This window comes from Dermacentor albipictus, chromosome 3 (assembly GCF_038994185.2).
Source record: "Dermacentor albipictus isolate Rhodes 1998 colony chromosome 3, USDA_Dalb.pri_finalv2, whole genome shotgun sequence".
In the NCBI taxonomy this organism is placed as follows: Eukaryota; Metazoa; Arthropoda; class Arachnida; order Ixodida; family Ixodidae; genus Dermacentor; species Dermacentor albipictus.
This window is the reverse complement of record NC_091823.1, coordinates 74,058,749-74,072,935: the sequence shown is the minus strand read 5'-3', so window position 1 is coordinate 74,072,935 and position 14,187 is coordinate 74,058,749. Positions and strand designations below refer to the sequence as shown.

The 14,187-nt window shown below is 49.7% G+C and overlaps 2 protein-coding genes across 2 annotated transcripts in view; both read left to right on the top strand.

Annotated features, from left to right (window-relative positions):
• The window catches only part of Gycbeta100B (guanylate cyclase soluble subunit beta-1-like), a 73,541-nt gene that overhangs the window by 13,469 nt on the left and 45,885 nt on the right, over nucleotides 1–14,187 (top strand). The gene's annotated exons all lie outside the window — the stretch shown is intronic.
• LOC135900600 (zinc finger protein on ecdysone puffs-like) lies at nucleotides 884–11,021 on the top strand. Its single transcript, XM_065430028.1, has 3 exons — nucleotides 884–925; nucleotides 3,849–3,911; nucleotides 10,704–11,021. Exons 1-3 carry the CDS (start codon nucleotides 884–886, stop codon nucleotides 11,019–11,021), a joined length of 423 nt encoding a protein of 140 aa, XP_065286100.1.

Here is a 14,187-nt window from a genome sequence, read left to right as displayed (position 1 = left end):
TGGGCTCGTTGCTTGCGGAACATTGGGTGCGCGATATAAAATCCGGGTGGCCAAAAATTTTGATCCCAGAGTCCATTATTATCTTCAATAGTTCCCGTGTTACTTTCCGAGCATCAAGTACCGTCAGTCACTGAATGAGCCCTCACGTTTACTGGGCCCTTCCACGTTTTACCGTGTTACTGCGCACCCAAACAATACCTCTCGCAAACTCGCATGGTGAAAGTGACGAAGCTTCTGCTCCGTGACGCTCCACGCTCTGCTCACAACGCACTGCGGATTCACGGATTAGGCAGGACAGGATGCACAGCGGTGTAAACCACGGCTTCCTGTCATCGTTCTTTTTCTCCTCCTCCTCCTCCTCCTCCTCCTCCTCCTCCTCGTCGTCTTTTGTCTTCTCCCGGCGTCGAGCGGGCGCCGTGACGGACGGCAGACGGACGCTTCTCTGCTCCCACATCTGCTTGGGCCCACACCGCGTGCGGCAGAATGGCCGCTGACCGCGCTTGACGGGAGCTGGGTCAGCAGGCGCCGCAGCGTACGTGCAAGCGCTCGCATTTAGCGATGCCGCCGCGCGATGACCGCTCCCAGGGACCCGGGAGCCGCCTCCGAAATAGGAAGTGCTTCGGGTCGAGAGCATCACTCGAGAATACGCAGGCAGGCATGTCATGCATGCACCCGGCGGTGTGGTCGCTGGCTGAGGGAATGTGTCACTCCCGTTGAGCGGGTCTTTCTCTTGCTCTCTCTCTCTTTAGAGCAGATGCGTGCAACGAAGCGAAAGTCGAAAGTTTCCCGACACAGAGGCAAAGATCACATCTCAAGCTGTCACTGCAGAAGTGGGCCGTTAAAGGTCGTTGTGCGGTACTTTGTAAAGAGGCTAGGACCGCCTATGGGTCAGCAGCGAACAACTTTGCTCTTCCATATAGAAAAGGTCGGTATAGAAGGAGTTACTCGGTTGACCGATTAAGGCACCTGCGCGAATAACGCAGCTAACTCGAGGAGAAGGGGGTAAGAACGAAAGGAAGAAAAGAAAAAGAAAGAAAAGAAAAAAGGCACAGAGGTAACATAAAGAACGATTTTCAACTTAAGGATGAGGATGAGGAAACTGTAGGCTACAGAATATTCTCGCGGACTTCGGCAAGTGAGCGGTAGCTTGCAACGTACAAATACTAAGCGGTTCTTGTCTTGTCCGAACCCTTCACTACAGAGCAGAACTCACATTCTTCGAGCCTCAGATTTGTCTCTGGCTGATACGAGGCCTCCATGACCAGGGTCCGTATCCCCAAATCTTCTCGCTCATAAGTGCACTTAGCTATAGTGGCCGATCGCCTTTGCTAAGGATATGCCCAGCATCAGGATTGGCCGGAATTGGCTCTTACGAATAATTCTGGTGTAAGAGCTATTTTGCGAGGACGGGTCCAGTTCTATAGCTTCTGTCAGTGTTCGTGTCTTGTCGCTTTGAAGGTGCATTTTCAGAAACTGAGCAGGGGCGTTTGTGATCAGAAATTGGAGAAAAGCGTGGCTACGTGCTGCTTAAAATGCTATCAGCGTCTCATACAAGCGTCTAATAAGTGAACGCCACGTCAACCATGCGGCTCGGAGAAAGCAACATTTTCATGTAGGATACGGCTCGCTGTTGTGCCCTCCTGATAAACCGCATCATAAGTACTGCACTGACGGAAGAGTTGATAATAACAATTGTTTCTTCTTTCAGGGACTTAAGGCAGCGTTCATATAGCTCGTATATCGGTACCATAAATTTGGAACAGTAATACACGATATGCGTCAAAATTAGCGCACATGTCTATCTAGGTTTAGCGGAATATAAAGATTTTGCTCTATATATAGCTGCACGGTACGCCACTAGTGCATCAGCACCAAAATGGGATAGTCCATCGACAGACTTCGTAGAAGCACGAGTAGTGATCCGCTTCTTGCATTTCAAAAGGACGCAATTGAGGCCAAGGATCTTCATGCCGAGCTGGTGGCGCCGTACGTACGGTGATGTTCACCATATGTGTACTTTTTATTACTGGATTTAGCGCTGCATTTGTTATTGCAATTAGTAGGCGTTGGTTAGACATATACTACAAACTGGAAAAAGTAAAGGAAAATATACTGAAGTCAGCGAAGTCATTCTGGCAACAATGACAAACAGCCAGAGATGACTGCACCAGTGGAATGAATAAGGTGGGAGAAAAAAAAAGAAAGAACGATGAAACATGAAATTGCATCCAATAGACTATTTATTATAATGAAACAAAAGCCAAACACTATAACCCATAAAAAAGCAGATGCGCAGGCATCGGCATTATGTCAGATCAGGTGGCTTCGAAGTGCTAAGTAATTGCGTCCTCGACTTATAATTTTGCGTTTGACAGGACCGCTGGCAGTTGAGGACGCAAAAGGAGGCGCTCATACGTGTATTGGTGGCACTTCCTAAGGCAGCGGCAAGTTGCTTAATACACTGCAACAAGTTCGTATATATACAAAGGAGATCGAAGCGCAGCGAGGTGAGAAAGAAAATGCTAAAAAACAGGAAAGGCACCGACGGGGAACTCAAATTGTGCCTCTCGAACAAGTTATTAGCGCGTTCGTTACGCGCAACGAGCTTACCAGCGCTGCTCCATGTTCCGAGTACATGGTGCAACTCCGTAAGGAGCTACACAACGTAAATATAAGGCAGATTTTAGAGCATACCTTCTGAGGCCGCATAGAGCACACAGACACGTCAAACATGAGTTTCAAGTCATCGCACGCACATTTCACGTATTGCACTGATGGCGAAAGCGTCAGTTGGAGTTTGTCTGCGAAGTATTCTGTGCAGGCGACGTTCAACCGAATTCGGTGTAACGTTAGTCTTGCAAGACCAGCCGGCAAGTGGAAGTCACATGAAATACACTTTATTTGACTTAATTACTGTGTGCGCTTGTGTATGTTGTATACGTTTTATTACGTATAGACCCTTTTCAAGCTTACAAACAGGCTTCCCAGAAGACTTCCGGTTAAGCCTTCTGGAACAGCACCAGTTACAATAGCCTATAAATTTACAGAACCCTACAGCTGGCATTAGTTTTGCAGTGAAGTTGGAATGTTCTACAAGTGATTTTATTGTTAAGTGCAACAACAACAACAACAAAAAAAGCCCATAGATGAGATCGACACATGCCGCACTTTCTTTATATCTCAACACATCAAGAATACGTGCCTACAGTAAACTATGCGCAAAATACTTCCGTTTTCTTGGCTAAATTGACTGTCAGAAATGCATGACCGCAAGTGTTCTGGGGACATGAATGCACTGCTGCTACAGCGTGGGCAAAAATGGTCTATACGAACGCGTCATTTCATTTCCCACTCACACCATCTGGCTTAAACACACCCAGCATCCATTGAAGAGCTTTTCTTTATTTCTTCAACAGGTTAAATAACACGCAGGGAATAATGAAAAACCGATCGCCATTCCGGCCGAGGTTACTGTGCCTCGAAAAATCTCCGGGCCGCGTGTCACTTGACATCGAATGTCAAATCTAAGTCGAACTGACCACGGCCCATTCGGCTAATTGTATCTTTCACCTGCAGTATCTATCTGGTCAAAGAGGGCCGCACAGTTACTTTGACTACCGATCATTCGTGATCGCCGGTCACACACGTGTACTTTCGTTCTCGACAGACAATAAATAGACCGTACAGGATGTAAATTGCGTGACACACGTGTTTGCACAACACACCCCCTCAAATCACGCGAGTTGGCTCCAAGAAAAGAAGTCGGCTCCGCAAAACGGTCCGAAGGATAGCTGTCAGTTCCCGAGTGAAAACAAAAACAGACATTCCGCGCATGTGTTCCGGGTCAGAAGAAGCGGCAACAGCAGCAGCAGCAGCAGCAGCAGCAGCAGGAGCAGCCGCAGCAGCAGCCGGTGTGTCTTTGGCAGCCAGGCGATCGCCGTCGTAAGCGCATGCGCCGGGCACACGAACACAATGTCCACACAAAAGCGCCACAAAAGAGCGCGCACAGGCGATAAGCGAACCGTTATGTTTCTTTGCGCTCCCAGTCTACAACACGGCAGTGTTCCTGCATATGGATACCGCCGCCGCTACCGCAAGCGAGAAGGAGGGAGAGGAGTCGATAGCGATGAGCTGCCGTTCTGCACGCTTCCCATACACGGGGCCATGAAGAACGGCTCTATTTTCGGGCCACCGGGCGGCCACTGACTGTCTCTCTCTGTGCGCGTTGCAGTGTCCGGCTGTGCCTTGCTTGACCAAACCGATGCATGCTAGCGAGTAGCGGTCTCTTTCAGTGTCGCGTGCGGCCGTTGTGTCGCATGTCGCCGCGGTGCTTTTACAACGCGCATATAGCAGCCCCCCTCGACCGCGGCTAAAACTGTCAGTTTGCCGGTGACTGCCCGTCTGCCTGCCCATTCGGGGATCGCCAAAAGTGGACTCAGGTGCCGCGTGCCGTGGACAACAATGTAGCCCTTTTGTTCTGTCGCCGTCTCTTCGGGGCAAAAATTTGCTTTAGCTTTTTTTTCGACGTCGCTGTCTTGTTTTCGCCGCTGGGACGCCGCGGGAAAGCGGGGTGTGGGGGGACTTGTTATTGGCGCAAAACGCGACGTATGGACGACACGCTATCCTTGTCTCCATGCCCGAGGGAATAACGGCCACCGCGTTAGCTGCGAATAATTCTCGGGCATTGTGTGAGCGAGTCTCACCTTTCGGACGCGTGGGGGAACGTTCGCCCATTATTCCGAGCCTGCGAGCCTGCTTTTTGTGATTGGTCGCGCGCTTAGAACACATACAAAGCGGTGGTCGTCGCGTCTTCGCGCATGAACTTTCTTTTTTTTTCTTCCCCCTCGCTCTCATATCGCATAAATTTTTAGGCGCCTTTGTGTAAACTACACCAGAACGTCGTTTCTTTATCTGGGTCAGCTGTCTAGAATAGCACCAAGCTGTACACGAACACTGCGATAATCACCTTGCTAGCGAATAAAATTAGCCTGACATCGAAACGCCATTAGATGAGGCACTATATGAGCTTGATCGTCAGTGTGTGGTAGCGGCAATGGTGTTTTGCTGCTAAATTAGGCAAGAGGTCGCAGGTTGGAATTTCGCTAGGGGACGCCTCATTTGACGGTATGCGAAAATGCCTGTGTACTGCCATTTCAATACGTGTTAAAGGGCCTGCGCACAAATCTATAGATGACCTTACTTCTGTGCTTTCATTGCACTCCGTCCCCTTCTACACCGCAAAAGAGGCGACACACGCAGTACGCGAGTTTGGAAACAACAGCCGCCTCCGCTGCAGCTCCTTATATGTCTCTCGCCGCACAGTGCTACACCAGCCTTATTAAAGCGCGACAAGTGACCCATCTATCCGCATTCCACGACTGCACACGGGTGGTCCGCCTATAAGGTAGGCTTGCATTCACTTCAACTTCACCTTAGCTTGCAACAAGGAAGCTGAAACGACACCTATGTCTCTCCTATGTGTCAAGCGGCGCACAGCAGAAGCATCGCGGGTGGACCGGTTTCACCCACAACCTCAGCGTATCCCGAGTCGTTCCAGTAACGACTGCCGTTATCTCATTCAAGGCATCTCATCTGACGTCAGCGACGGCAAAAGGAATCGCAGCCGGTCATATATACTATTCTGCAACGCGTTAAGATCTATAGTCTCTATACGTTGCTACGTCTTCAACAAGGGATATAGCGTCGATATTCTGCTTATAGGAAAGCCATCGTAACCTTACTGATAGAGAACACGTGGGCTAGGTCACACAGCCTGCCCGCGGTTGTTGTTCACTACTTGCTCCACTTGCTTGCGAATTCTTGTTATCTGAAAAAAGCGCCACTCGCTGGCGGGCGAGTTTACAATGACGGTGTGGAAGTAAGCATAGTTTGATTACATCGCATCGCACGGAATCGTCTCCTGAAGCTCCGTTTTTCTCCCAGCATGCCACGACCTGAACCAACGCTACTGTGTCGCACGTGATTCCGATCATGAGGGCTCATTCTTTTCGTATTGTAATTGCGAACAGCCCCTTTTGTGATCGCCGAGGCTGCGATGGGAGAATCTGGCATCTCCTTTGTGAATGCCCTCGCTACAGCGTGCAAAAAACAACTCGCTCTGCCGCGCTGGACAGCCGTCTCTTGTCAGAGGAAAGTATTCTGGGACCCTGGTCCTGACGGAGGTCAGCACAGGCAGCTCTAAGAGAGTAGCTGCTCTTCTCAGGTACATCCGCGCTTATTCGCTTGCACGCGTACACTTTATTTTAAACCAATTCCCAGAGCGCGGGGGATCTGCAACTTCTTTTGAACGCGGTATATAGCGTTAAGGAACCCGTGTCGCAGGAAATGCGGTGTCGCCGTCGGCGGAGTTGTCTGTGAGCGAAAATTTCCGCATATATTTCGGTATATTAAAGCGAAAGCTTTACTGGCCGCGAGCTTGCGATTTCGCCGTGGCTGTGCTCCGAGGAGGTAGGCACATGACGTCACTCCGCGTTCCTCGTCGTTGCGTTCGCCTCCGCTCGCTTCGCCAGCTGCGTCGCATGCCTGATAACATGTCGGAGGATTCAAAAGGAGAGCTCGCGTGCCCCGCAACCGCAGTTGAGGCGGCAGTATGGACGGCGACAATTCTGATAAGCAGAGGAGGCCTCGAATCGACATCGGAACGACATGAAGAGGGAACGAATCGCCCAGGAAACAAAAGAACAGCGCGCCAAACGAGGGCCGATTTACGCTCGAGCCGCCCATCGCCGCAAGCCGCACCGCACGGGTGCGGTCGCGCGAAAGATTGCACGTATCAAACACTTGTGCACAAATTTCGGTTTACAATGTGCAAGGTATACACTGTGCGACCGCACGCGTGCGGTGCGGCTTAAACGCCGCAACACAGCTAGACAACCAGACAAACCTGGACTTGCAATCAAGATTAACCAAGGCTAACCATAGAGAAAGAAATATGGGCTAACCATGCTATGCCTTAACTTTCGCTACGTGTATCCTGACATAGCCGAGCTAAGACACTGCCAATTTTGTAAGAGCCACGCCTTGCTCTATGCCTTGGGGTATGTGCGGGTTACATTGCCACATCATTCTACCACCAAAGCTGCTCATACCTTGCCTTACATTCATGACAAAGTTATTTCTTGGACTTATGAGAATGTCAGCCCACAAACAAATTTCGTGAAATAAAACACCGACAGCGCATGCCTGTTATGTTATATCTTCTCAGACTAAAATATTGATTGCGCGAAACAATAGCAGAAGCGTGAAAATTGTGTAATTTTCATGGCGTGACTGCGCACTAACTCCGGGATTGGCCCACGCAACGCATTTGTACCAAAAAGGCCGCCTTCCTGCATAGCGTTCGTTGCCAGCATTTCCCGGTAAACAGTACGGTTACATAAACTGCAGTTGTCGGGAACCCTTCCTCCAGTTCAGTTTAGCCAACCGAACCATGTACTCTAGTTAATAAACCTGTTTTTCGTTTAATTATCCCACTCTCTCGTCGAAGGCGTCCGTATATCGATCAATCTATGTGAAACGCGGCCAAATAAATTCCTAATTTTGGTGCTGCTATACAGGGATATGGGTGACTAAGGACGCTAGTGTTCGTGTTCCACTTCTCTCGTTTCGCCAAGCTGTTTCGGTCAATGAACAAAAATCCGAAGACACCTAAGCACTTCTTATGAGCTGTGAATGCGAAAGCATTAATGTCCAGTTGAAATCCGCTGAACGGTTCTTCGAGTCATGAGCTTCTCAGGGGCAAGCGAGCGCTTTGAAACGCTTAGCGCGTTCTGATTTGGCCTTACCGAGGCGCAGTTAGAACGCAGGCGAGAGCGTGCGCGGTCAAGGAAAGCACTGATAACACAGCCTTCCAAATGTGGGAGCAAGGGTGACGTGGCGTCGCGGCGATGCCCTCTCCCCTCACGCAACGCCTCCTGACTGGCTAACGAGGCAGCAGGCGTTCCCTTTCCCCCACCCTGCTTCATAAAGGCGTGCTCGTGACGCGACGTCGCAGCCAATGGGAATTTAGGTGCCATTTCTCGCTTGTCCAGACGACAGGCGCCGGATTTTTTCGTTCAATGGGCCATTTAATGCTTTCGTATCAATATGCAAGCCACTGAAATGAATGTAATCCGGCATTCTAAACAACGAATGAGCGTTTCAGAAACTAAAACCTGAGTTATTTTTCTCGACAATAAGTAGGCTTCTGAACTTTCAATTTTTTACCCAAAAACTAGGGAGCACACTTATTTCGCTCGGAAATCGAAAAAAGTCGAGAAAGAGAAGCGGAACCGGGAGCCAACTACTTCCGAGTCATCTTTTTAACCTCCATTATTCTACCTTCGATCCTTGACAGCGACTGCGGTCGTCTGTTAAAAGTATTTTTGCCTGTATTTTATTTCTCCTCTTCTGAAAAATATGATTGCAAACTCATGATATAGGGCACGTCGCATTCTACGCTTGCAACGTGAACTTCAGGAGACAACCATCCCACATACATGAAGCCCAAATTAATCCTGTCACCTCGTTTCTGCGTTTATGCATAAGCTTAGTTGAAGAGACGAGATAAAGACGTCGGGAGCCAAATGTTTCCGGCTGATCCACTTGACTTTTCGAGAAAGGAAGGAAACGTTACCACGTATGGATACAAACAGCAGTATAATTTAATAATTTCTTCAAAGTATCAAAGGATTCTTCTAACACTTAACGGTCACAAAAAGCAATACATAACTGACGTGTTCCTCACTGATAATAGTTGCTAGTTCTTCAGACAGATGTCCTTAGATGACGAAACGTCTTCGATTCTAACGAATGAAGAGAGAGAGAGAGAGATAACAAGGGGATGCAGGACGGTTCAAGGACGGTTCACCAAGGTCGCGCCCACTTTGCTATTCTACCTTTGCGAAACGGAAAAGGGGGAACAATAGATGAGTAAAAGATGAAATCGGAAAAATACTGAAGATGTCGTGGCAAAAGTATATAGTCCCAAGGGATTATATTTCTATAGTCCCAATGAATATTTTCCCAGCCTTCTCACTTTGTCGCGTAGCCACCACCTTTGCTGTGCATAGAGCAGATACTTCATCGACATACAAGCTATACATTCATAACTCTAGAAGCATGCGCAATATGGATGGATGGATGGATGGATGGATGGCGGCTATACCCTTTGTAACGGGCGGCGGCTGGCGCCACCTAGCCTTTTGCTCCCCCCTCCTATTTTATTATTATTCCTTTTTTTCCCAACCTAGTTTTTTTTTACTCCCCTCCCCCCCCCCCAAGATAACTATCTAAAACAGTAGAGGAAACATTTTGTCCCCGATTTATGTTATTATCTATCCCTTGACTTCCTCCACCAATCCTCTAGCCTCCCCTTCGTTACTGCCACTCTTTTCTCATCTATTTGCCCTCGTTCCCCGGGAAAACCTAATGCCCCTTCCATATCTGCCTCTGTTCCCTCTGCCTGGGTCGGGCGAAGGGCTGTGCATCTCAGCACTATATGTTCAGTGGTCTACATTTCTGCTCCGCAAGCTGCGCAGCGAAGGTCCACGTCTTCAAATTTATCCCTGTATGTTTTCGTCCTCAAAACCCCCGAGGGACGCGAGCGTCGCTCCTGTCCGAGCATACGTGCCTTCGCATCGCTCCACAGGAAAGACCCGAATGCCACGTTATTCGACAAGGACCAGTCCTCAGACACGGCTCGGCTCCTCTAGAACATCATCCGAACATTTTGGCCAACTTCTGCTGTGATCGGACCAACGTACTGTGAGTTTCTGTGCTTTTGTCACGGACCTGGCAGGGCGCTCAGCTAGCCCTAACGGCTAGGGGAGTAGGCCTGCCGTCAAGTACGCCAACGGCCCGCACTCCTTCAGCAGCAATGGCCCCGAAATTCGTCACCGACACTGATGGATGGACCACTCGAGTATCAAAACGTTCCCAAGGTACGCAGCACGTTGCAACGCTCATTTTGCGTCCGCCAACTGGCCTTTTCCTACCTCAGTGGAGCCCACGAACGCTTCACGACGCGCTAAGCGTCTCAGCAGCTCTGACTGCTGCAGAGGCTCGCGCCGCTACAGTAGACATCAAAAAAGAAAAGAACTTGGCTATAATAACCAGTGATGACCCCTCGGCGACAGAAAAGCTCCAGCGCATTAATGAAACCACTCTTAATGGCAAAACTTACCCTGTCCACATCTATATCGCTTCACCCCATAACTCGTGCAGAGGTGTGATTCACAACGTGGAAATGAACACCCCAACCGAAGAATTGATGCGTGAACTCCGAGCCCCAAATTATGAGATTATTGCGGCTCGTATGATGGGTAGAACAGCCACTGCAATCATAACTTTCAAGGGCTCACATGTACCTCGCCAGGTCATCTTCGGCGGAGGTGTATACCGCTGCGTCCCTCACCGACCCAAGGCGCAATTTTGCACAACATGCTTTGCTATAGGACACCGATCAGACGTTTGTCGCGACAATGGAAAACAAAGGTGCAGAACATGTGGAAAGTCTGTCGGAGATCCTGTAGAGGATCATGACTGCAAACCAGGCTGCCCTAATTGTGGCAAGGACCACAAGGCAGATGACCCAACTTGTGAAGTGCGACGAGCCGCTGATAAAGCGGTCAGAGAAGCGGCCTACCTGAAGCGATTGAAGCAACGAAAGGACGACAAGCAAATGAAAACAGTCACCATCGCAGGCCGAAGCCCAAGCCCAAAACGCAACTCCGACAACACATCGAGAGACAGAAGTAGCTCCAGAAGCCGTCAACAGTCCAGGGGCCGCAGCCGCTCCAGAGGCAGGAGCCGATCCAAGGGCCGCAGCCGATCTAGGGGACGCGGCCATTCCAGGGGCCGGGACCACTTCGGGGACCAAAGCCAGTCCGGCAGCAGTGGCCAGTCCGGGAGCGGCGGCCAGTCTGGGGACTGCAACCGGTTCGGAGGTGGCAGCCAGTCTCCGGATCACAACCATTCCCGAGGTCAACAAGACGAGCAACCCGCAAACCAGCGAAACGTGAGTCAGTCACCCGGCACCTCCCCTTTCCCCCCCATTACCAATGCATCTCAAGTTCAAACACGAGCTCAAAAAGTAGCCAAAGATTATAAGAACGCTCTACTTCAAACCCGCAGACCTAATGAAATGTCAACACTATCGTCACAATCACTAGAGCCTACCGAAGGCATGGACATGCAAGCAGAGGCACACGCACCTGAAGTTACACCATTGGGTGATATAGAGCAACCCTTAGCTCAGGAAGCAGAAGCAGCGTCATTGCAACCGGCAATGAAAAAGGCAAGATACCACACAACAGCCCTACAACACCTTGAAGCAGATTTTAAGCAACTAAGGGACGAAATGAAAGAAATGCAAACCAGTCTAGAGGCCAAGATAGCTCAACAGGTTGCTGCTCAAGTTGAGGAGGCGCTAAAAACATACACTCAACAAATAATGAGCCAAATGCGCTCCCTATTCAACGAGCTCCTCAGGAGCCAGGCAGAGGCGATGGTCTCTACACAAGTGCAGGCTGCGATGGCCGCATTACCGCGCCAGGAAGAGCGCGAACGACCCAGAGCACGTCGATCTACCAGCGTAACACGACCCACTCCTTACCCTACAGCGGGCGCTCCGCAAAATCATCAGTAGAACAATGGCGACTAATCTGGTGGTGTGGCAGTGGAACTGTAGAGGGATTGCTCGAAAACGGGGCCTTCTCACGCAGTACATTGCCGCTCAAGATCGTCGACCCGACATTCTCCTACTCCAGGAAACTAACCAAACACCTCATCTTGCAGGTTATACGACGTATAGCCATAATTCTGCACTGGCCATTCTTATTCGTAAAGATATAGCGGCAAATGTTGTCCACAGCACGGAACAGAGCCTCACTGTACGTGTCTTTCCAACTAAAATTGTCAAGAGCAAGGCACAGCCCCACTTATTCATCACAAATGTTTATAGCCCGCCAAAACAGAAAGTAGACTTCTTCAAGGAGGTTGCGAATCTGCGGCCAACGAAGTATTTTGATCATCTAATAGCAGGCGACTTCAACGCGCCACACACTTCATGGGGATACACAAAAAACTCCTCCAAAGGATCCGCACTACTATACCATATGCAACAGGCCCAGCTAACTCTCCTTAACGAGACCGACTCCCCGACGCGGCACGGAAACTCCGTAGAAAGAGATACCACGCCTGATCTCGCCTTCATTAAAGGACGACTGTCAGCGCAATGGGTTAACACGCACGATACTTTAACAAGTGACCATACTGTCATACAGATGTTTCTGCAAATCAAAGGATTCCCAAAACGCCAGCGCAAGCATCGCCTGACGGATTGGAATGAGTTCAGAAAGACACCTGTAGGAGACTTCCAAAACATGCACTTGAAAGATTGGGTAGAGATGGTCAGGCAACGAATCCAGTCACACACGAAGGAAATAATAGAGAAGTGGGAGCAACCAAGCACGGACAGGCATCTTCTTCATCTCTGGGAGGCACGACATGCCCTCATTAAGAGATGGAAAAGAAATAAGCTCAATCGAAAACTGCGCTCACGCATCAACACGCTCAACGTGCAGATCGTCCACTACACTGAACATCTCACTCGTGAGCAGTGGTACGATACGTGCAACAAGCTCAATGACACATTGAATATGAGCTCCACGTGGAATCTCATCCGATCACTCATTGACCCAACCCAGACAAAGACGGAAACGTCCCATAAGCTCCGAAAGCTGCTCGAAACATTTGAGCATACCGATGACCTATTCAACGAGCTTATAACAACACACATTGCGGATCCAGCGCAACCACAGTATGCCGACTACAAAAGCGCAGAGCCAGAAAATGAGGGTCTCACCGGCCCAATCACATTAGCGGAACTACAGCGTGCCTTAGCAGAAGCAAAGCCGAATAAAGCGCCAGGACCAGACCAAATTACGACAACACAGCTCCGCAACCTTACAGAAGCCGATCATGCATTCCTACTTCAGGAAATTAACAATGTGTGGGACACGGGCAGCTTGCCAGAAGAGTGGAAGACAGCCAGCATCATTTTCATTCCAAAGCCTGGCAAGCCCCAAGCCATAGCGAATCTGCGTCCAATATCGCTAACATCATGCGTCGGCAAGCTAATGGAGCGCATCGTGCTTAACAGACTTCTAATTCACCTTGAGCAATCACAACACCTACCCCATAATTTGATTGGATACAGACATCACTTATCTACTCAAGACGTTCTACTGCAGCTACACGAAGAAATCACGAAGGAAACAAGCAGCGCTCAACTTAAAGCTATTCTTGCCATAGACCTCAAGAAAGCTTTTGACTACGTTAACCACGATGCTATGCTGCAAGAGCTCGAAGCTACTGGCTGCGGAACCAAGCTTTATAACTATATTAGGGACTTCTTACGGAGTCGCACGTACACGCTACGAGTAGGCGACATCACCTCACAACAGTATCCCCATCCGCAGAGAGGTATCCCGCAGGGTTCCGTGATCTCTCCCACTCTCTTTAATCTTGCCATGTGCGTAGTCCATAGAGCGCTACGAGACATCCCCGACATCAAATATTCGATCTACGCAGATGATATCACCATCTGGATCAACACGGGTTCGCCAGGGCATATCCAAGAAACTCTCCAACAGGCTATGAACAGGGTGCATGAGGCTGCTCAAACTATTGGCCTTAGATGTGCGCCGGAAAAATCTGAATTGCTACTGGTCCATCACAAAAGATGGAGACCGCCCACCATACAAATTGTAAACGAAGGCGTGCCCATTTCCCAACCAAAATGTATTAAGGTACTCGGTCTCCACATCCAGAAAGATGGAGGTCCCGCTGCGACGGTGCATCACCTGCTCAGACAAGGAGAACAGGTGCTGCACATGATGCGTAGGGTCTCCAACCGAGCAAATGGAGTGAAAGAGGCGGATATGCTTCAACTAAGAAACGCACTAATTATGTCGCGCCTGCGCTATCACCTGCCCTATACCAATCTCCGCAAGCAAGATATCAATCGCCTTGATGCGCTCATCAGGAAGGCGACAAAGCTGGCCATCGGCATCCCGTTTAGTGCCAGCACTAAGCTCCTACTTGACATCGGTTGCCATAACACGGTGGCGGAACTAGTCAGCATTCATCGTCGTCGCCAAGAACTGCGTTTGCAGCGCACGTGTC